Here is a 25,096-nt window from a genome sequence, read left to right as displayed (position 1 = left end):
ACAAATCCATCACAATCACTGCTCCACTCCGGTCCATCCTCGATAGGCCAAACTCGGTGACCGCCGGTGTCTCGATTCACCTGCTGCACTGTAGTGTCCCTCGTAGCCTCCGTTGTTCGATGACTTTGTCGGTAGATTGGAAAATACCTGAATATCCTCATCGTTCTGACGACCCTTGTGATCGCCACCGCCTTCGGTTAGTTTCTTCAGGCCCAAAATGACGGACAATAGCAGGGCCATCATCGACACACCAAGTGCCTTCATCGCGAGCATGGCCACTCCACCGAATCCAAGTGCACCGAGGACTTTGCTCATCATAACGCCCATCATCAGGACGATTCCCAGGCCTCCTTTGTCCTTTTTGCGGGCTTCTATGGAAAGATGTGGAAAACAAATCATAAAATTGCTTTAGTTTCATTCAACATGGTTTTATGCTACTTCATACGTGAAGCTTACGATTTTCAGAGCTGGTTGGAAATGCTACCTAACATGAAGCTTTAGTGTGATAATTTATAAGCTAGAGAAAGGTCTGAAGAGGATAAGTAGATAGCTCCGCTAGAGTACGGCAGTATGTAAATTGAATTGAAGTTGAAATTGAGCGATGGGCCATTAATTGCGACCGTACTAATCAAATGCACACTTCTTTACCTAACTCATACATGAACAAATGAACCGTAGCTAGAACTATTCCACAGCCTCAGACAGTATATGAACAAGTCAAACGCACTCTTTTTTTGCCTGTAGATTTGAAGAAATACTTCAATTCTCCTCATTCATTTATGTATGAGTTAGGTAAAGAAGTGTGTGTTTTACTAGTACTGTCGCAATTAATGGCCCCTCGCTCATTTTCAACTTCAATTCAATTTTAATACTGTCATACTCTAGTGGAACTATCTAATTACCCTCTTCAGAATCTAGACGAACAATTGAAATAGGCGGAACAACCAAACATAAATAATGGATTTAAAAGCAAATTTCTCGAGAATTGAAACATACCCACGTAAGTTAACAATGTCATTCACTAAAGGAAGTTTGCTCTATCAGATGCTAGTATTATATTGCGTGGATGTGGTTTGATTCTCGTGAAGTTTGCGTTTAAAGGCATTGTTTACGTTTGGTTGTTCCACTTATTTCAATTGTTGGTCTAGAAATTATCACACTAAAGCTTCATGGTGTGCATTTCCAACCAACTCTGCTCTAATTTGTTGCGTCGGGAAATTTTCCTACAATTTCAAGATTTTTTGGCACGGTGTCTCTGAAAGATAACCTTACTATAAAAAACATCAGTATCGTTAAAACAACCACCAAAATAAAGCTTCCACCCGCCTCGTACATATGAGCCTAGTATCGAAATGTTCCAGTTGTTGGAATGGAAAAAATGCCCCCAAATAAAACATTTTGCAGCTCGCCTCAAATAAAAGAGAAGCTCCTAAGATTTCGTTTGGTGGGTGTTTCGGCGATACTGAATTTTTATAATAATGTTCTATCAGAGATTTCTTGTTTGAGTAAGGTGCAAGACCAACCTTACTAGATTCAGTACATATATCAAAATATGGTGAAATTCGGAACATGAGTGATGATGGTAGATAGGTTGATTTAATTATACTTAATGGTTACAATGTGTTACTGGAACTTGTTTTTTAGGACAAAAACTACATGGAACAGCCCTAAGGGGTTGTACGCAATGGTTACGTAGGACTGCAGCTGATGCCGGCGACCGGACACCACCACCCACGGTGATTGGAACTGAATCCAATCAGTGGTTGAGGCTTGTCAACTCACCACGCGGTGATTGAATAAACACCGTTAGGTGAAACCGGATGGAATTCAACTTTGAAATCTTTGTTAGGAAAATCGCTTTTCGCAGGCCATCGGTGATAATTTTAATTATCACAGCAATAGTTGTACATTCGTGCAATTTTCAAAAGAGACATTTTGAAAAAAAAAAAAAAAGATAATGTCTTAAATATAACAGATGCGTAGAATATCTCTGATCTATTGGTGATAAAATTATTGAAATTGGTCCAGGGGCAGCTGAGTTATTAACGTTCAAAATCTTTCATAATTTTGTTACATGCTCCATTTTCGGTTTTCACAAAGTATAACCAACAATCAATACGAAACTAACGATTTTAAATTGGCTCACTACTTGACTAGCCTATTGGTCCCAAGCAAACGATTAACGTACTCTATTCTAGTCGAAATTCTAGTACTACGCAATGTTTGTTTTGATTCGCTATGAAAGTTTGACAGATAAAATGAGGGGTTATTGGTTTTTCATATGTTTCGAGGGGTGAATCGATTAGCTTGGGACCGAAGAGAGTACCAGAGCTGATCCAAAAAGTTGAACACGTTATTTCGGGACCTTCTAGTCTTAGAGTTACCTCTATGGTATAACCCCATATAGAAATCACAGACGTAGTCCTACGTCAAAAATTTAACCATATTAACACGTCACGTCACGGTTTTAAGGTAGTACCCTTATTATGAATGGCCTATCAGTATAAAATGACTCTAGGAATCTTTGTCTCGACGTATCACCCTTAATTTCGGTGTTAGGGGATATGGATGTAATGTCGGCCCAAATGCCTCTAATTTGGGCACATGCATAAATTCAGCAATCGACTAAATTTTCAATAGAGACCTAAAATATCCATAACTACCGTCTCAATAACACGTTCATCTAGATAAAATTGATAAATAGCAGGTTTTTAGCGATGGGCCCAATCTTTGTTCCATAGGCCAACATTAGAGTTATTTCCCCTTACAGTGTACTTATAAAGCCATCTCTTGATATCCTGAACATCTAGGAAGTTGCTGTTTTCGGTAAAGTTAGGCAGGTGATCAACGCTTTCTGGATGGTAGACAAATGAATTTACAATGTTCTCAAAACATGATGCTTCTGTGCATATGAACTTTTTCAATCTCGTTCATTTCGAATAACATTATGTTTATTCGGAATAATGGAATCTTGTAATTTACAAGAAGTGATTGCAAAGTGCGATGTATCAAATTTTAAATTTTTCACACGATAGTTGGATAAATCCAGGGTTTTCACACACATTTCACTCAAATTTCAACGCAAAATAATTACACGGACAAACAACAAAGATTTTTAAATATTTTATTCGGTTATAAAGACTATTCAGGAATGTGTGTAGATTAGATTGATGCAAAATTTGAATTTTTGCTCCACAGTGTTCAAACGGTTTCAAATCGGATCCTGATTAGCCTCCGAAAGTTTGAACTCATTTGATAAGAAACTGACTTGGCACAAACAATTTGAAGTTTAAATGGAAATTACTATGTCAATCAAACTTTTTGTTCAATGTCTTCTACCCATGTTTCATATTGCTTTTTCGAAAATTTCTATAACTATTCTTACGGGAAATTTTCTAAGCTACAAATTTGTCAAATATTGTTTTTCATCAAAATGTCAAATTAAATTGTTATTAATTGTTCAAGAGATTGATAATCTTATGGCATGATCAAGCAGCTGTTCTGTGGGCAACAATGTATTCTGCAGTGTGACATAGTAGCCATGATTTTTGTCCTTTATTAGACGCGCCCAGCGAATCCAAACACATAAAGCAACCAACGATACAGACAAAACGGTTGCTACGACTACCATGACAAAATCGCTCTGTAACATAGCTCGATCCGAGTGGTAGAAGGATGATGATATATTGCTTGCCTGCTTTGTTGCAATATACACGGATGAGGACAAAGCTTGATGTGAATCGAGAAAAGACATAACAAAAAAAAATCCCATTAACACACGTGTATCATTTTCGGGTTTACTTCGTGAAGCAGCTTGCCAACAATTTGCTCATTTCCTTCTACCGCCCCGAGTGAGTTTTGTCGCACGGGATGCTTGTCATGAAAAAGAACGAAGAAGAATATATCATTATTTCTTTCCACTTCTGACAAAGCGTTATTATTTGGTTCGTTGATCGCTTGTCATTTTGTCATTTGGAGATATTTTTGATTCCTTGTACGCGCCATAAACACCAATGTTGCCTGCTGAACAGTTGATTGAGAATAATCATAAGACATCACTCGAGCAGAGAATGAAAACAAATTGAAAACTAAATTTGATATTTTGATATAAGCGTTCATGATAACATATTTTGCCTACCGTGTGGTCGAGTTAACAGTAATCATAACAAAAATGAGAACTAAATGGTATATGAAGGATATCAAAAAGATAACAAATCATGTTTTCTTGATAACAAATCCATGTATGCGTTTTGATATCAGCAATTTCGTTAATAATAAACAAAATAAGTAATCAATATGTTATAGTCATATGGTAGGAAGACGAAAAATTAAAAAAAAAAACTAAATTAGTTATTATTTTGATAGCATGATATCAAATTTGCTAATCTGAAAGTTTAGAAATCTGTTGGTTGATATCAACATTCAAAATCAAGAAAGGTATCAATAAGTTTTTATTTATACAAAATAAAAACAAACCTATATTTCAATCAGTTCTATCGATATCTATCTTATATCGATAAGTAAATTAAATTCGCAGGTAGATTAATATTAATAAGTGTTGTAAATTATAACTGTACAAATCATATTTAAAGCTGAACATTGCATTAGGTCCTAAGTAAAATTGACAGATTCTCTTCGTCAACTTTCTCTTTGTATCTCCACGGCCATGAATAAGACATTCCCAGGTATTTTCAGCACACAGATCTGTAAAAGAAGATCTAGATCTAGCATCTAATACGACAAACACAATAAGAAACGGTTCTGGGCTCAAGTTATTAGCGAAAGAGTCGAAGACGAAAATAATCGATCAATGTTACTTAGGACCTCACCCAACTAACATTTTCAGCTTTGTAAGCCAACTTTTCCAGCGTTGTGCTGTAAAGTAGCTGAAAATAAGCTGCAGATACAGCTACAAGCAAAAGAGCGTTTACTCAACTTTCTCACAACCATTATTCAATTTGTGATTCGCACTGAATAACATCAGCCAATAAACGCTAATGTCACTTCTTTACACACACTAATCAACTTTACACTTGTAGCTGCAAAACAAAGCTAAGAAAGTGAATATATTACTCATTTGATGGCTTCTACACCACCAACAACTCTTGCTGAATAACATAAACATCAAAAGTGCTTTTTCAACAACTAAACAACCTGTACTCAGCTTATAAACTGCGTTAGAGCATCTTCGGAAGCATTTTCACTGTCAACTAGGTTTATTTTTAGACGTGTGCAGTTTTACAGCTTTTACTCTGCTCTTTTATAACTAGTCGAGAAAAGTGATTCATGTGCACTATTATAAAGCCTCTACTCAGCGATTTTGTTGTAGAAGGGAATGTTGATTTGTTTACATAAGTTCAAAGTGTTGGCGTAGCACAGTTGGTAGTGTCAAGGTTTGCCCAATGAGGTCGTCTCGAGTTCGATTCCAGGTTCCGGTGCAGGGTAAATAATTTGGTGATGATTTGTAAATAATTTCGATTAATTTGATTCACAGCAAAATAAACTCAATAAATTCCTTCATAAAAAACCGTAGCAGTATTTAACCCGGCTTCAAGAGAAAGCTGTGTAGTGATTATTGGACAACCGGGAAAAGGTTGAATAAGCGCCTTTCAAGTTCACACACAACTAAACAGCAGGATAACAGCTGTATAGAAGAGAAGCGTTAATGGATATGCAATAAGAGCTTCTCCCGACTGTTCCAACAGCCATATGTAGCTGACTAAGTTCGCCAAATTTGCTTGTATAGAGGTTGGTTTCCTCATATCTTATAACGTTTGAATACAGCTTGAGACTGTATAAATGAAATGAGTAAAGCGTTTACATTGTGAAAATTGTTAGTTGGGCATGCAATGTTCAGCTTGAATTGTCTTTACGATGTTCATAAAAAAAATAGCAAGCATGCTGATTGACTCGTAAGAAATAAAAATGTAGATTTCAGTGATAAACGTGGATGCTCTTTTCAAAAAACATCAAATTTTGTTTTAAATTATATTTTTTTAGAAATATCAAAATCATAAATGAATTCAACTGAAATTAAAAAATAGTATACCAAAATATGTTAGATATATGATTTCAAAAACATAATTTGATATTATTTTGATATTATTTTGATATCCAACTTTGCTCGGGCAGTGATTTGATTCATTAATAATATTTGTTCCTTACATTTGATCGAAAAGTGGTCTTTAACAAAGTTGTAGCTGAGAAAAGCAGCTATCATTTTCTAAAATAGAGCGAACTGGTGAATTTTGAGATAGATATGAACCGAAACTATGGTTTCTTTGTAGTAATTCCCATATAAACTTTAAATGGTTTGTGCCAAGTCAGTTTCTCACTAAATGAGTTCAAAATTTGGGAAAATAATCAGGGCCCAATTTGGAACCGTTTGAGCACTGTGGAGCAAAAATTTCAAATTTTGCATCAGTCTAGTATAGATGCCTTCCGCTATGGTTCAAGTATTGGTATAGGATGTATCAGAAAGTTAAATCACACTTTCAACTCGCCGCCATTTCTACCCCGATGAAGTTGATCAGCTGTTCATCAATGAGTGTTGTTGTTTACTTACTGCGGGACAAGTTTTTGTTCTCCAAGTTCGTTTTTTTTACAAAATCATCAAAATGCGAAGCATTTCCCCAGAAAAGCGCAAACAGATCGTGCACAAATGGTCCCAACATATCAGTACGGAAGTTGGAAAAAATCGGAGCCAGGGCTCTATATTTTCGAAGCTCTATAATGAGTTCGAATTTTGTCCCTTTCATACAACGTGTTCAACGCTTCATTTCTATAACACCTTGCTAGACTATCAGCACGAACGAAAATTAAAAAGAAGCACGATGAGAACGAAAGGCTGGCTGTAGATTTTATCGTCGTTGCTTTGCTCATCACTTTCAATTTAAGTAAAGTCTATTATCGAGATGAAACGAAACAACCTTATAGCTTTCAATCCCTGTCACCGATACTCTATTACCGCTCTTTCAATTTGTTTAATATGCATTATGTCCCGTTTTCGTTTCTTTTTTTTTTGTTTTTTTGTAGATAAACATGTGGATGGAAGATAAATTAAACACACTACTAGTAATTTTCGAGTGTTTTCACATGAGAAATGCTTTAAATATATATTTTCATTTCACGTCATATAAAGGGCGAACACGAAATTATTGCGACACCGAAAATGTCATGCCAATTTTGTTATAATGTTTAGACTCAAACTAAAATTTTAGGGTAGTTTTATACGTATATTTACTTCAAAAATCAAAAGAAAGTTAATCGATGGAGCCTTGAGTGTAAAATTGAACACATTTTCGCTTGATGCCCTCCATCAAAGTCTTTACAGTGTCATCCGGTACCAGTTTCTTAGTTTTTTTCTTCCATTTTCTTAACATGTCCTTCTCGTCTTTGACTGTCTTTTTGCTCTTCCGAAGTTCCCGCTTCATTATTGCCCAGTACTGCTCTGGACAGTTTGGCGGATTCATGTCCTTTGGAACAAAATGGACAGAATTGGCCTCATACCACTCCAGGACACTATTAGAATAGTGGCATGATGCCAAATCTGGCCAAAATAGCAGAGCTTCGTCGTGCTGCTGCAAGAACGGCAAAAGGCGCTTCTCGAGGCACTCAGATTTGTAGATCTCGCCATTTACTGTGCCCTTTGTCACGAAAGGCTCACTCCTCAGTCCGCAAGAGCAGATGGCCTGCCAAATGAGATATTTGGAGGCGAACTTCGACATTTTCTTCTTCTTAAATTTGTCGTCCACATCGAACTTGCTCTTGCCGGTGAAAACTCCAACCCCGGAATTTGCTTAAAATCGGCTTTTATATACGTTTCGTCGTCCATCACACAGCAGCCATATTTTGTCAGCATCTTCTCGTAGAGCTTCCGTGCCCGAGTTTTAGCCGTCGATTGTTGCCGCTCATCGCGGTTTGGGAAGTTCTGTACCTTGTATGTATGTAGTCCAGCTCTCTTCTTTGCATTCTGGACGTAGCTCTGCGACATGCCGATCTTTTTAGCCAAATCACGGCTTGAGACGTTGGGATTTGCTTTAATCATCCGCTTCACCTTTCCCTCCGTCTTTTTGTTCTCCGGTCCCGGTTTTCTTCGAGCTCCTTTGCCGTGGTCCAACGTCAACCGCTCCTGGAACCGCTTCAACACTCTGGAGACGGTTGAATGGTGAATGTTCAACATTTTTCCCAACTGCCGGTGCGACAGGTCAGGAAATTCCAGGTGTTTGGAAAGAATTTGTTCTCTCAACTCGCGTTGGTTCACCTCCATTTTCGTTGAATTGAAAAACACGCCTTCGAATTTGACAGCATGTACACAAAACACATCAATAAGAAAGTGTGCAAAATTTGGTTGATTTTTACCCAATGGTTAAAAAGTTATGCCCTGTTGAATGTGTCGCAATAATTTCGTGTTCGCCCTTTACGTCATGAAACCTATGTTGATGTGTTTTATGAAAGACAAAACTGTCAATGTCAAGCGCTCATTCAGCGGCACCGGTGGCGTAGTGGTAAGCGTGATAACCTCTCACTCCAGCAGGCCTGGGTTCAATCGCAGTCGGCGCCGCCGAGGCATCACATCTCAGATCACACCTTCCTTCGAAAGGGAAGTAAAGCCGGTAGTCCCCGGTTCGTCGCATCCATTTTGTCGACTTAAGCTTACCTTCCAGGACACATCGAAATCTGTCCGGAAATCGGGACCGATGGACCGAAAAGTAGAACAGATGATCATCAAGCTTTCGTCAATAAGAAAAGCGCCTCTGTTCGAGATTTGGCCTAAAACTGAGAGTACCGTCCAACGTGTCAAGGAAAGAAACGGGCTGAAATCGTTCAAGAAGCAGAAGAAGCCAACGAAGTCAGAAGCAAACTGAATCCGTCAAACCGAAGACTCGGAAGCTATATGATGGCCTGCTGTGTGGAAAATTGACTTGTGTTATCATGGACAATGCAGCAATAGTCAAATTTGACTGCAAGACGCTTCCGGGAGATCAATGACGATGCCGATAAGCCAATTCAAGCGATTTGTAAGTATGGCAAGTTGTCAAAGCAATTTGTGACGTAGTAGACAAGGGTTGGGTCATCGGAGCCAGGTAACAATTTTATACTTGACAAGTGTTCTTTCAACGATTTTAGTTCAGCCTTAGTTTGAATAATTGTATTTAATAGACCACGTTAACCTATGTTTAGCTTTTAAACATCTAAATCTGGTGATTTTAATCAGCCGAAAGGTTAATAGTAACATCAATTTTAATGCCTTAATTAAATAACAACTTTTCAACCAAGGGGTTGCTAGTGTAATAGGATGCTTTGTTGATTGTTCATTAACTCTTGATTGCTTGTAATAATTATTAATATTTTGGGTGGACAAAAAGACGAGCTAAGAGGTGGGCGCCTGAGCTTTTCCACATTCTTATCGCTGTGAAGCAACTGCAAACTCTAGAGGGAATTTATATCTGTAACTGAAACCAGATCGATTTTATTTGCAAACCTGGTTAAATTGTCATATTGAATTATCTTAAAGATAAATCGTCCAGCTCAAACCATTGTAGGAGTAAGAGCTGGGACCATCATCATCATCATCACCCTTGTTCAGCCTTCTAGTTTTAATTTAAAAAATCATGGAAGACCTCTGTTTGTGCATCGTCGATTATGTCTACCAATACCCTACTCACTATACGATTCTAGAAAACAATATACAAAACACTAAAAAAAATGTGCATGTCAGATTCATGTGTTTTAACACTTGCCTGTTCAATTGATCAATCACAATGATTGTATGTGTTTTCCACATGGATTCAATGTGTTTTACACATATATTTCTCATGTTTCTAACCAAGGTTGCAAAGACTCATTTCAGCTAAAACAATGTTTTTTTTTTAAATTATGAAATAATTAGATGCCATGATCAAATTTTGAATTGGTAGGATACAAGAAGAGGTTGCAAAGAATGTGTTTGACATATTAAACCTGTTCATTTCACTTCATGAGAGTCACAATCAGCGATTTTTCACAAACTCACTCACTCACTCAGCGATCAGCAAATCGCTGATTGTGACTCATAGAAAGCAAAATTTACAAGTTTTATGTTTCCAACGCATACTTTGTAACCTCTTCTTGTAAGTTACAAGTAAAACATGCCATCATACCATCTTTTGGTTTTATTACTCCGAAAAACATTATTTTAGCTGAAATGAGTCTTTGCAACCTTGTTTCTAACTATGGAATGATGAAAGATCCCACATAATACATTCAAGTGCATTTCACGCTACATTCATTAAAAATAGTCATGAATCTGCGCTACATTGAAAAACATATAAACTCGAAGAGTTTTGTATGTCAAGAGCAGTGTTGTTCCACTCATGATACAAAAAATATCAATTTGCTCTTACAATAGATCCGCTATCACTTGTGATATGCAATGGTAACTCACTCAACACATCAATCCTTACAATCTCAAATGATAGAAAAACTCGCTTGAGCCATAAAAAAAACTCACGTGAGATTTTCTGTCACTCTACTTATAACACTCACACCTGCACGGGTTTTGAATCAAAGTGTTCTCAAATGTCTTTATCTACTGGTCTGCTACGGGTGAGCGTTAACTTAAAAAAAAAGTGAAAATGGAGCAACGCGCAACGCAGAGATCTAAGCGGCTAAGAGGAAAATTAGTGTCATCTTGCCAGGAAGAGCGGATAAAAATCAGGTGGTGCAACGTGAATTTGAAATGTATTTTTCCTTGTTACTCTTATAGAATGTTGTTGTTATGTCTCACAAACGTTCCATAAGAACAACTTAGGAAAGAAAGAGGCGGTAAATTTAGAACCCACGATCTGTTTATCTGAACATAGGCGCTAGGTTCCGATTATGGAGCATTTTGACGTTTAATTAGCGCACACTACTGCACCATCTAAATCGAAAAAGTGCAAGCAAGAGGGGAACAGATTAGTGGGAAAACAATGAATCCATTAATATCCGTGTGCTGGAAAGAGAAAGATCATTAAACGTCAAAAAGGTCTATAGCTGCTTGCTGCTGATCGATCGTTTTGGCAGTTTGTTTTTCACACGCACACTTGAGTAATCCCATTCTCAAGTGCGAAGTTTGTTATCCTCACTTTTGCTCCAGTCAAATATATTGGTTTATTATTGTCATTTTTATCCTCACTTTCGGAACAGCAATACTCGCGCATATAGAATCTACTATTGGCTGAGTGGTAGCTGGCGCACAGTGATACCACTCAAAGAAGTTGTACTTAAAACGAAACGTTTGTGTATTTCGTTTCATTGAATGGATAGTGCATGGTCATCCTTCGAGAGTGAAAAAAGACAAGAATAAGCGAGTGCTGTGTTGTAATGTTGCATTGCTTGGGTTGTCAATAACTCAAATGAGTGGCGTACTTAAAAATATCAAATGAGTTTTAATCAGAGCTGATATTTGGTTGGCGTGATATTTGTGTTACAAGTGATTTTCACAACCCTGGTCAAGAGGATGCTTGCTTAGCAAAAGTAAACAACAATATTTTTGGTTTTCAACCTATCAGCTTCAAGAGGGCAAGATAAAAACCCTGGTTTGGTTGTAATTTACAGAATAATTTCAAGAATAGATCATTTTACGGTAGTAAGTGAGACTGTTTATACCAATAAGTGAGACACATTACATCTAAATGTGTCACAAGTAGCTTTGTAGTGCTCAGAAATCAATTCATATCATAAGATTAACACATGAAATGCATGTGTTTGACATATTGCGCAAAATTAAGTGTGAACCACATAATAGTAACGTGTACATATTTTTTAAGTGTACAGTAAACAGTGTCTTGTATGCCTCCGCCATGGCAGGACGGTGAAGCAATCGGTGCGTTTTACTTCTTTCCGTCTTCGTAATTATCACAATAATCAACACAATGTAGGGATCCCGCCCGTGCGTGATCAATCGTTTATATCATAATTGTTATGGAACTACTTTACCTTGATGTTGAACAATTGGATTTACATAATTATATTCTTATTATAAGTCTTAAAATTACCTAATTAAGTCGCTGGTTTCCAGGCGTCAACAACTCGGAAGAGTGTTACACAGCAATGCAGAATTGTATACAACAAATGGTGACAGTAAAACATTCCTATCAATTTCAAGTAGCAGTAAACACGTTGGATGCTATTTTAGTACCATAATTGGATTATATTTTTGGAATGCGGGCTGAAGATTCAGTGCAGTGAGTGTATATAACCAAACGCAAAAAAAAACCGTTCCGATATTCGTGAACAAAAAAATCACGATAAATTGAACAACTAGTTCGTTTTAGTTCATGACTTCGTTCCCATAAACGTGATCGAGTCAATTGAAGTTTAATGAACTTAATCTCAAATCCGGGAATTTAGTTCACGCCTGTTCAGTGCGACTAGCGATTTCGTAACGCTCTAAGCAAAATACAAAATAAAAGCATGATTTCGTGATACCATGAACCTATAATAGTGATTTTCGTTCCTGCAATCGTGAACTTAGATAACATGCAAAGCTGCAGCTGTCATTTTCAGGTTGTTATCAAACTTATCCCTACGGAGTGTTCGTATTCGTCGAGAATAATACATGCAGCTGAGCCGTATCGTCAGAATGGTGGTGGAGTTCATCAAGCTGGCCGTAATCATCGAAGGAAAAGGGTGAACCAGTGTACGTCCTTTTCCAAAGCGATAAAGCGGCACCAGTTGTGGAGAAAACTTTGAAGATTGCCCCAGAGGCGCGGGTAAGTTTTTCGCTAGTTCGGACCGTAGACATAGCATGGGAAGGAAAGGGAGAAAGCACCGATGCTGCTAGCATCGGTGGGGATATGATCAGTGCTTGTTGATTGGTGATGATGAAGGGAATGGTAGTTGAGTTCATGCTGACCGAAGATCCGTTGAATTGATGAGCTGAAAGTGTGTTCGCTCCATCTGCTGGACAGATGCCTGCTGCCAATTTGGGGGTGAACCTGTATCGTTCGGTTGTTACAGCCTAGTTTTCCGTTGTTTGCAGTTTTCTTCCACTTTCATGCTGTACAATCCAATCAAAATATTATTTTTTTTTTGATGTTTTCGTTGAACAGTCCATGAACCATGTTCCAGTTTTCGAGAACAGGTTCACGATATGAAGCACAACTCATTAAATTTAATCACGTTTACCAGAACAAGATTATGATTTTCAGAATAGAGTTCATGTTTCTATAACTTGTGTTGCCTTTGCTGGTGCCCGGTGCAACGTAACGCAGGCGTTACGTTTATTTTGCGGAACAATGTCCACGATTTCATGATTTTTATTCATGTTGTTGACTTGTTCCGAAAATCTTGACTTGACTTTTTCAATTAAAACAAAACACACCCCCAAAAGGGTATTCTGTAAACTAGTTAAAAAACGCAAATATTAAATTAGAATAACGAATGAAACAAAGATGCGGAGCCAGTTAGACGAATCAATTGAAATATTAAATCAATCAATCTTTAAATTTGTCCAACCTCTTAACGGAATCCCTTCATGAAAAGCTTTGAGTGTGTTGGTTTGTTTCCTTTTCATTCCGTTATAATAGCTTTTATTTTGACAGATACGCGTATTTCGTCTACTACTTGCAGACTTTATCAGTGCCAAGTACTCACTGTACTGCCAAAATGTCTGCACCGCAAAGCCACACTTTACATTTTCTCTGAAGTGCACTGCACTCTCGAGTGCACTCTCGAATGAACCTTCAGTGGAAATACGTGGCACTACGCGTGGAAATTTTGCATTTTGATTGGGATATAAATAGATAGCAGATAAGTTAACTGAAAATTCAACGGGATTTTACGTTTCCGTTATATAATAATAAAAAAAAAAACCCAAAAGAGCGATCCATCACTGGCAGTCGAAATTTAACATCGTGTAACACATGTGCATATCTTTTTCTCTCTCCCATACAGCCGCTTGGGAGTTTGCTTTTTCCGTTAATGCTATCATCAGTGGGCACATGTTGAGCAGTTCCACGCCAAATGACGAATCGGAATAAAAAATCGACTTTCTCCGATTTGCATGAAACATTGCATTATTGTTTGTAATGGGCAATAGACTGTTGCAAAATTTGACATTTTCGCCATCCCTCTCCAAAGGGGGAGTTTGGTAAAGAGAGATGAAAAAACCGATTTGTACCTTCCTTAAAAGTTGTCCTACCTCGCTATTCTAATATCTATATGCAATCTTCACACTGCCGTACTCTAACGGAACTATCAACTCTATGCTTTCATCTACTCCATCTATCGTATGAAAATTACCACTACAGTCTGTTATTTGAAATTAGCATCTTCAACAATTAATCAATTGAATGCTTCTTCTTCTTCTAAATTACTTTATTTAACGTCGACCTCTGTTTCACAATCTAGTGCCAATCACCGACGGATATCGATTGCCATCCATTGGCGGCAATCGAATGTGCAGGAAGTCAGCTTCCATACCTGCGTAGGATATTGCACCCATTCAAACACACATGGGCCGGGACCAACGGCTTTACTTCCCTTCCGTAGGAAACCGTGACCAGAGATTGTTATGCCTCAGAAGAATCCCACCGACCTCGGCTTTGATTGAACCCACACCCATTGGGGTGAGAAAGTAGTCACGCTTACCACTACACTACCGGCGCCGGCATCAATTAAATTCAAGTCTCTGATGCCTTTTGATTACGCTCAAACAACATTGGTGTTTCTTGCGCTGAGAATAGAACACAAAAGTTATGGCTACTAATTAATTAATTTATCTTTATTAGGGAGGCTTTCAGCCTGGGGCTGGTTCGCCTCCACATTATGGCTACTATGTCACACTGCAGAATACAGTGTTGCCCACAAAACAGCTGTTTTATCATGTCATGAGACTACACTAGTTTAGAGCATATTTGAACTTTGTACGCTGATGGTCATTTCCCATGCGCTGAATGCAAAAAATGTAGTGAGAAAAAATCTCAGTTGGATAGTTTTCTAGATACAGCTAAAAAATTAAATTTCATCTAATACAAGTTTGTTTACTAAAATACAAATATCTCCGGCTGTAATGAAGCTTTGTTAATTATTTTAATGTCAAATACAATTTTCTAGCTTTTAATTTGGCGTTCAAATATTTGATATAGCTTCATTTCAGTCGGATATATTTGTGTTTTAGTAAACAAATTTTTTTTGAGTGAAATTTAATTTTTAGTTGTTTCTAGATAACTATCCTACTGCGATTTTTTTTTTGACTACATTTGTGGATTCAGCGCACGGTTCTACATAAGAATCATAAGGTCAAACATTGAGTTCATATTTTTTCTTTTATTTGTAAATAAGTGTTATCATTATCTTTTAAACAAATAATAACTACTTTGACTATATGTTTAGTATAACTTCTGCGTGAAGTCAACGATTTATATAGTTGAAGATGCTAATTTCAAATAACAGACTGAAATGGTAATTTTTATACGATAGATGAGGAGGAGATGAAAGTATAGAATTGATAGTTCCGTTTAGAGTACGGCAGTGTGAAAATTGCATATAGAGAGTAGACAGATTAATAACTATTTAATTCGATGTTTGGCTGAAAAACGACCTTGCGCAAAGTTGTTTGCTTTAAAAATAGCTATAGCAGTACAATATGGAAAAATGCTAGAAGCCAATGAACATTTTTTTTTGTTTTTTGACGTAGGACTACGCCTGTTATTTCAATAAGGGCATATTGGGAAAACCAAAAATGGAACATGTAACAAAATTATGAAAGATTTTGAACGTTATTAACTCAGCAGCCTCTGGACCAATTTCAATGAGTTTATCATCAATCTATAAGATATATTTCTACGCTTCTGTCAAATTTAAGACTTTATCATTTTTCAAAATGTCACTATTCAAATTGCACGAATGTGCAACTGTTGCTATGATAATTAAAATGATCATCAATTGCCTGCGAAAAGCGATTTTCCTAACATAGATTTCAAAGTTGAATTCGATCTGGACACGCCAAACGATGGTTATTCAATCACCGCGTGGTGAGTGGTGGTGTTCTCCAGTACATAACGAAAGGCTGCTTGCAAGCAGCGAACTGCAGTCCACATGAGTATCCATAGAAGGAGGAAGAAGCCGCACCGTGAGTCTCGGTGTTCCAAAAAACATACAGCTTACTAGCCTAATATGTGTTTAACACCCTAATTGCTCAGCATTACTCAACCATCCCGACAAAAGGTTCCTTTTCAGGACCACCATTAATTTGTAAAAGAGTATTTTTTGGACATTTGTCAAGGTTATCAATCGGATCGGATGTCAGTTCCCATAACAAGATGATGTATTGAAAGTCAAGGCTCGCCCACGCAAATCAACATCACCATCAGGTAGGGTAAAATCATCGAGAGAAGTCATTGTTTACAAAAGCTGTTACGCTCAAATTCAGCTCTATCTAGATATGATTAAATCTAACATACCATGTACATCAAGGCAACATTGGGGGTGCAATTTCAAAAACCAAAGTCTGTCGCGGCATAAAAGTGGGCTGATTTTGTTCCACAGATGATGCATTTTAATTCTCAATACGCCAATCAATATGATTTTTTTTCTACAAATCTGTTAAAATTAAGACTTTATCATTTTTCAAAATGTCACTATTGAAAATTGCATGAATGTACAACTGTTGCTATGATTATTAAAATTATCACCGAAAACCGATGTAAAGCGATTTCCTTAACACAGTTTCTTGCAAATTAGTATTTTTTTTTTAATTGATTGAGCAATGTGCATCAAATTTCATCAATTTTGCACCAGTCTAATGGGCAATGATTCACATTATTCTTAAGGGAAAGTTCACCGCTCCGAAATAAATAAATACGTTATAATTTTTCTAAAAATATTAAAAAAAAATATCAAAAATCTAAAAAAAGCACATTTTTTTCTAATTTTTCAAAGAAAATTCACATGCAAAAATAATTTTTTACAAGTCGTTGGCGTAAAGTTGGACTAAAAAAACCACAAAACATCGATTTTTCGGTTTTGATGAGACTCCATTTTTTTTTTTCATGATAAGACAGAAAAAAATATTTTCACATATAATTTGTGACAAAAATCTAAGGAAGAAACTGATTTTCTTGGATTTTTGATAATTTTATCCAATATTTAAAAAAAATAAAAACGCACCGAGAATATATTTTTTTATTTTTGTGCCGGTAAACTTCCATTTAAACTCGGCCATTTTGGATCTTGTAAAGGTTCCTTTGAAATAAAAAAAAGCAGCTCGGAGACCGCACTTCTGATCGAAATGTGCCATACAAAGTTTTATAGATTAATAATGTTTTTCTGGGAAAAATATAAAAAATAACCTTATAAGTAATTTTTAAGTTAAAATCCATTAAACAATAATAAACAATTAAAATTTTGTTAAATATAGTTAAATTTAATTAAATTTTTTTTTCCAAATATAAATTTTTTTGTATTAAATAAAATGCCATGGAAAATGCAAACGTTTGAAACGTAATGGACACTTCAAATTTCACGAAAATCATAGTACAAGAACTTTTGGCACTCCCTTCGATTTTTCCATTGTTACGCCAATGGGCTATTCAGCTATCTTAAAAAAATGGTACCTAAAAACCATGCCTATAATAAAGTAGAAAAGAAAGTATGAAGTAATGAAATTAGGTTGTTAGTGGAATGCTTAAATAAAACGGCAAAAAAGGTTATCATTCCACCTAATTAATGTTGGTATCCATGACGTATTTCGACTACAATGTGTCATTCACATTCACATCAGTGTCATTCCCACTAAAGACTTATCAAAAATCTACACTCCTTAAGTACTCATCCCCTAGGTAAAATAAAATCACAGGTAAAAAAATTACTACAACGTGAAGAATCGGAACCTACCCAACTAATAAAAACCAAATATTTAGTTTGACTATATGTCAGTAGTGGCGGGGGGGGGGGACACCCCTCACCATCCCTCTCCAAAGGGGGAGTTTGGTAAAGAGAGATGATAAAACCGATTTGTACCTTTCTTAAAAGTTGTCCTAGCTCGCTATCTACTCTTCTATATGCAATTGTCACACTGCCGTAATCTAAACGGAACTATCAACTCTATACTTTCATCTCCTCCTCATCTATCGTATAAAAATTACCACTTCAGTCAGTTATTCGAAATTAGCATCTTCAACTAAACAAAGATTAAGGATAAAAAAAAACCTAAATTCCCACAGCCTTTTTTTCCTTCTGTTCGGGACCAACACCACTGCGACCAGTAATTTGATCTATTGTAGTTTATCCCGTGTCCTTAGTTTAGTGCTAGTCACTATTGAGAAATGATGAAGTATTCGATTTTGATACAGTTGTCATTCTTGCCTTCATCGCAAGAAATCGATTCTAATTGAAAGGTACCGCTATTTATACCCTTGGAAGAATGAGAGCACCCTCCAAAGGCGCGCCCCTTTGTCAGTCAAAATTGGATTCGTTAGCAACAAAATTAAGAAATGACACCGATGATGACCATGCATCAGAACCCTAGGCTTCAAACTATGGAAGAACGAATAGAAGATTAGGAATCACATAGATGAAGACTAACTAACTCATTTTTTCCTTGTTTCAAGATCATCCTCGGTGGACAAACCCGAGTCTTGTCACTATCAACAAGGCATAAAAAGTAAAAAGGACTAAGATGTGTTACTTTGATTACTGAAAAATCCTGTTCCTCTAGATTGAAGTAGTCAGGACTAGGAATCGGTGGTGGATCTTACATCCCTTAACGCACCACGAAAAGGTGATATACCCACGTTACGAGGCAAGCTTTCTTCTTAATTCCTTTATTTAACGTCCGTCTCTTTTCCCGCTATCCATTGACAGCAATCGAATGTGCAGGAAGGCAGCTTCCACACCTGAGTAGTATATCGCACCCATTCAAACATACATGGGCCGGGACCAACGGCTTTACTTCCCTTCCGAAGGATTACGTGACCAGAGATTTTTATGTCTCAGAAAAATCCCACCAAGTTCGGCTAGGATTGAACCCAGACCCATTGGGATGATAAAGCTAGTTTTCCGCTTGCAATAATGCTCGATTGCTGGTCTCCAACCGGTGTCGGAGATTGCGAGCCATCTGAAAGATGCCTCGCTGGATACGCCCAAGACTGGACGAGTGGTAGTTGGTGGCCGCGAACGGTTTCTGGGGAAAGCACTAGACGTGAAACTCCTCCCAGATGACCACGACAATGCAAGAAAATTTGTTTTCGTTAAAGGAAGTAGTACGACAAAGGTAATTGTTAATTGATATTGTGATCGAGTTGAGGTACCGGGCAAAGGTTTTATATCCTAGACAAATGGTACGTTGCAAATTCGTTGTTGTCGTCGTTGTAGCCACCAACGTAGCTTCCGTAGGCTGTACCATTTTTATTTTTAAAATTAACCATCAATCGCTGAAACTATATGAAGTATCACGTATTTATGTTGTTCATTACACACAAAGCGAAAACTTAATCATATTTTGTCGTGGAATGTTGTGGTTTGTAGAAGCTCGATGACCCTGGAGTGATCGTTTTTGCTTAATGAGCAAACTATGATCCCAAGCTCTCCAACAACAGAATAAACCGCCATCATTGGGTTCCGAGAGCATAACACGCGGTTAATAACCAAAAGTTGAATTGCTTGATCCAGTTTGGAAGACATTGTTGGCTGCTTTCGGGGACGTAGCTTCATTTGAAAAGCTTTTTGTTAAGTCGGTCGTGGATGGTGGTAATGTAAGGGGCACAGTGGCTATAGAGCAATCATTTTTGCTTATTGAGTAGAAGATTATAGGTTAAAACCCAAGCCTCGTTACATTATTGAGTATAGCTATCCAGGCCTTTATTGTAGAAAATCGTTAATAACAGAAAGCGGTGGAAAGATTCAGAAAAGTAATACGTATATTTAGACAAATGTGACGTGAGCCTGATCCGATTAGGAAGACATCGTTAATTATAATAGCTTCTTGTAACCGATAATGAACGATCGTCAGTCGTGGCTTGTTGTGATGTAAGGGGCACGGTGGCCTTAGAGTGACCGTTTTTGCTTACTGAATAAAAGATCATGGGTTAGAACCCAAGCCACTTACACCAGGGGCAAGCCAGCTGTACTCAAAGTTAATATTTTTGCTCCGAGTAAATTTGAGTAACTCATAATTACTCAACAATGATAAAAGTAGTCTGGTCTTATAAACATCATCAAATACAAACCACAGTGTGAATAAACATTATGTGTCAGAGGAGAAGGAGAATCTGACTTATTTTATTAATTTCTTGATATAAATCGTTATTTAATCAATTGAATTCATTCACAGCATGATATCTAAGCCAAAATCTAAGAACTTTGCTTTGAACTGAAATAAGGTAAAAATGCCATATCCGAAGATGGTCTAGCATGAAAAATGTATCCGTATCACCCGGCAAGACGTGCTTTATGAGGCCTTCATGTGCTTGGCCAATCAGAGGTTCAGCATGTCTACAATTGCAAATTGCATCATTTCAAATAAGAATGAATAGGTTGAGAATTCAAGATAGATGAGAGCTTGATTTGGTTTTATGGAATCATAAAATTTTAAATATGGCTATACGATGACAATGTATTGCTTTTCTATTAATCTCGGGTCAAACTTAGTGGCAAATAGAAATGCCTTTAGTTATTTTTTTCTGAAAATCATGACAACCAGCATTATTTTTTCTAGACTTCTCTGAATGCCCAAGTTTTATTGCAGAACTATGAGGTTACTGCCTCAAAGTTCTGCATTAATTATTGGGCATTCAGACAAAAGTCAGAGAATACTATCAAGGTTGCAAAGACTCATTTCAGCTAAAATAATGTTTTTCGGAATAATAAAACCAAAAGATGGTATGATGGCAAGTTTTACTTGTAACTTACAAGAAGAGGTTACATAGTATGCGTTGGAAACAAAAAACCTGTAAATTTTGCTTTCTATGAGTCACAATCAGCGATTTGCTGATCGCTGAGTGAGTGAGTGAGTGAGTGAGTGAGTGAGTTTGTGAAAAATCGCTGATTGTGACTCTCATGAAGTGAAATAAACAGGTTTAATATGTCAAACACATTCTTTGCAACCTCTTCTTGTGTCCTAGCAATTCAAAATTTGATCATGGCATCTAATTATTTCATAATTTAGAAAAACATTGTTTTAGCTGAAATGAGTCTTTGCAACCTTGAATACTATTACAAAGAAGTAGTCGTAACTTTGATGCCTTTCGAAGATTCAAAATGTGGTTAATTTAACCAAATGTACTTCGACAAGCTTATCATATTTGCTATGCTATGGTCAACGTCGACCGATAACAGCCTGCACTAGATTTGGATGAAAACGGCTAACAAACGATTGGCACGAAGCAGTAGGAAGGTCATGGGATCTATCTATGGATGGTTATTAGACTGATGCAAAATTTGAAATTTTCGCTCCACGGTGTTCAAACGGTTTCAAATTGGGTCCTAATTAGCCTCCGAAAGTTTAAACTCATTTGATAGGAATCTAACTTGGCACAAACCATTTAAAGTTTATATGGAAATTACTATGGGAAAACAAAACCTTTTGTTCATTGTCTTTTAGCCTTTTTACATATTATACTGTTAACAAATTCTATTGCTATTCTTATGGGAATTTTTATTAGCTACAACTTTGCAGAAAATCGTTTTTCAGCCAAACGTCAAATTAAATAGTTATTAATTGTTTAAGAGATTGATAATCTTATGGCAAGATTAAGCAACTGTATTGTGAGCAACACTGTATTCTGCAGTGTGACATAGTAGCCATGATTTTTGTCCTCTATTCTACGCGCCATAAACACCAATGTTGCCTGCTGAACAGTTGATTGAGTATAATCATAAGACATCAGTGACTTGAATCATTAATAACTTTTGTTCCTTACATTTGATCGAAAAATGGTTCAACATAGTAGAAGCTGAGAAAATTTTTCAACAAGCTCAGCTATTATTTTTTAAAGTAGAGTGAACTGGTGAATTTTGAGATAGATATGAACCGAAATTATGTTTTCTTCATAGTAATTCCCATATAAAATTCAAATGGTTTGTGCCAAGTCAGTATATCACTAAATGAGTTCAAATTTTGGGAGGCTAATCAGGGCCCAATTTGGAACCGTTTGAGCACTGGGGAACGAAAATTTCAAATTTTGCATCAGTCTATTGGTGTCTAGTGTAGACCACCATTTTCTCTCTTTATTTATACAGCTATTCCACTACGATGCTCACATTCATCAGGAATCACCTTTTGACAATGGGAAGCTGCAAAATATAGAAATATGTATCACTGTTGAACGTCTTTCTTCGACAGTTGGGGAATAAACACAACAAGGTTGCTGTGTTGCCGTACATCGCATGTTGAGCAACTCGAGTAACTCAGAGTTGCTCAAAATTAACTCAAATATTAATCATGATCAAAAGCTGTCTTGCCCCCAGCCCTTACACTACTGATCGTAATGAAATTTGGTTAAAAAAACAGATAGGTAAAAGAAGTAAAATTTGAGTTTTAGGAAAGACGTGTTGATTGGAGATCCATATCAAATTCTTCTCAAAAGCAGTTGTTGTCGTCGTCGGTGAGGTTGTCGCTGGGATCGCAAAATAGTTAGAACAAATTGCAGGGAAACTTGATCGAAATTGTATTGTGATATAAGGAGCTCAGTGTCCTAGTGGAGACCAATTTTGCTTACTGAGCATAACACCGTAGCTCCTTCGCGCTATGGGATCGTTAGGACAACAATTCAGCAAATCTTTCACAACAACGAATCCTGCTGCAATCCCAACCCTTTTATCCAGCATCCCAATGGTTTCTCGTGGCAGTGCAGTGGTTTTCTCGGCTTTCATTGAAGCGAGTATTACATTAAAATATTCCTACCGATTTCTTTCTTGACCAGCATTTGGACGTGGCTGGCGCTGGTATTACCAAATTTTAGATCACCAGTATTTACACATTGATGATGAATGCTAGTCCCAAGCAACATCTATTGGTTCTCTGTATGATTATAGCTGATCTGCCAATAAAGGAGTTGCATCTATGGGCAGTAAATCATGTTCATGCTTTATGAGATGCATATTTTGTTATTGATACAACGCTTAGATTTAATTTTATAAAGCAGTTATACCTAGTTCTATTTAATTTGAAAGAAACTAAAAAAATTCAAATCTTTTATTGCCGTAAAAATCTGAAGGATTAGTAATTTCCATTTAATTCCACTACCTTATTTGCTTATCCTTGACAGATACGCGTATTTCATCTACAATTTGCAGACTTCTTCAGTGTCTTGTGCTAATACTCGACTGACTAATAGTCGAGTATTAGTACAAGATACTGAAGAAGTCTGCACATTGTAGACGAAATACGCGTATCTGTCAAGGATAAGCAAATAAGGTAGTGGAATTCAATGGAAATTACTAATCCTTCTCTCTCTCATTACACAGGTATTTCATAAGGACGCCCACATTCATTAGGTAAAAATCTCCTTTTTTTTATTTGCTCCGATCAGAGATATTACCATTTAAAAAGGGCATAATATCATCCAATTCTGCGCGGCAAAGGTGCGTCCTCATACTAAAATAAATAGATCAACTAACTGTTTTTTTTTTAAGAAAACCTTAGTCTTTTCATGAGATACAAAAAAAATAGTTAACAAAGTTGCTTGAAATTAGCTGAGCTACAACTTTGCCAAACAATGTATACGTTTATTTCTACAAATAAAAAAGTTAAATTTTTGATTTCAATGATAATAAAGGCACCCTTAGTATTCATTGATACCAAAATTTTAGGCCCTAGGAAACAACTTTCAAATTCAGGCTCAAAATGCATCCTTTCTGCTTAATTTCCACTGTGCAGTGCAAGGTTGCAATTCAGATTAGTGAGAAATTTAGGTTAGGCATAATAGTAAATAATAAGAACCCCTTTAAATCTTATTGAAGTTCGAATAATCTAGCTGCAAGCTTTCCCTCTGCTAGGGACCTTATAACTATTAGGCATAGAATCAATTAGCGAACCTGTTGATGCCATGGGATATGTTATGAGGACTCAATAATTATGCTTGCATAACTAATGCATATACTATTAAGAATAAAGCATTTTTTCTGATTATGAGTAACATTTCCTATTTATGAAAAATGTTGTTTATTACCGTTTTATACGGTATTAAATTTCTCATTACCGAAAAACCCGATTTTAGACAATATACCCGTAAATGCCAAACCGAATTGTGTCTTATGATTCAATGATCATGGGTCATGCAAATCTTAAAATTCATTATTAAAAGCACACCGGTTTGCTTGAAATACGATACAATCAACAAGGATCCGCCAAGTAAGAGATTAATTGGGTACCCAAGGAACCACCAAGCTCACTAGTTTCTCGCATTTGCCTGCCCTTTTTGCAATATAAGGTTAATATAGGACTTATGAACTTTTTATTGCAGAAAAGGCAATCATCGGGTTTGATGGTTACTTGGGTAATAACCCAACCTATTAATTAACACTTGCCCTCACTAGATTCTTATCACTCATTTGACTCATTCCTAACAAACTATGTAATTTTGCGATGGAATTTGAATGCCCCCAATAGCTACTGCACTTGTTTTACAATGAAAACTACCTTCAACGTCTCCCGCAATCTCCTCGTGCACCGTCGTCAGCGTCGTCCGAACCATGCGCTGCAGTTCACTTTTCCGGATCATCTCGCCGAGGTTTATTTTCAGTTCATGGCTGGTCAAATATCGTGTAATCCGTCCCAGCAGGCCGGTATCTTCTGGCTCACTTGTAATCTCATTGTATGCCCGTTCCTCTTCATTTCGTTGCGTCACAGCCTCTACAATCTCCACGCCCGGTACGAGTTGCAAGGATTTTTCACTCGCCAATTGCTTAACCACATTTCGCACCATTTTTGCCCCGTAGCAGGACACCGAGTTTCCCATCCCAGCACAGTCTTTGAACATGTCCTTCGTTTCAACCAGTGCCAATCCCAGCAATAGCACCAGCACCAACGACCGCGCACTTGACTTTTCCATCTTCAACACTTAATTGGAAGCGACTCTTCGGTAGAGAAATCTGCAGAAACCCGGGTCCGGAATCGTTTATTGTCTGG

The 25,096-nt window shown here is 37.0% G+C and overlaps 1 protein-coding gene across 1 annotated transcript; it reads right to left on the bottom strand.

Moving 5' to 3' along the window:
• Positions 1 to 25,096, bottom strand: Osi5 (Osiris 5). Its single transcript, XM_065232738.1, has 2 exons — positions 24,608 to 25,096; positions 1 to 371 (listed from the first exon to the last, which is right to left on the bottom strand). Exons 1-2 carry the CDS (start codon positions 25,017 to 25,019, stop codon positions 16 to 18), a joined length of 768 nt encoding a protein of 255 aa, XP_065088810.1. The 5' UTR covers positions 25,020 to 25,096; the 3' UTR covers positions 1 to 15.

Source organism: Ochlerotatus camptorhynchus, unplaced genomic scaffold (genome assembly GCF_037179485.1).
Source record: "Ochlerotatus camptorhynchus isolate MF236.1 unplaced genomic scaffold, CSIRO-AGI_Acam_v1.1 ptg000371l, whole genome shotgun sequence".
Taxonomy (NCBI): domain Eukaryota; kingdom Metazoa; phylum Arthropoda; class Insecta; order Diptera; family Culicidae; genus Ochlerotatus; species Ochlerotatus camptorhynchus.
The sequence above is the reverse complement of the archived record's forward strand: the minus strand, read 5'-3'. Positions and strand labels throughout refer to the sequence as shown.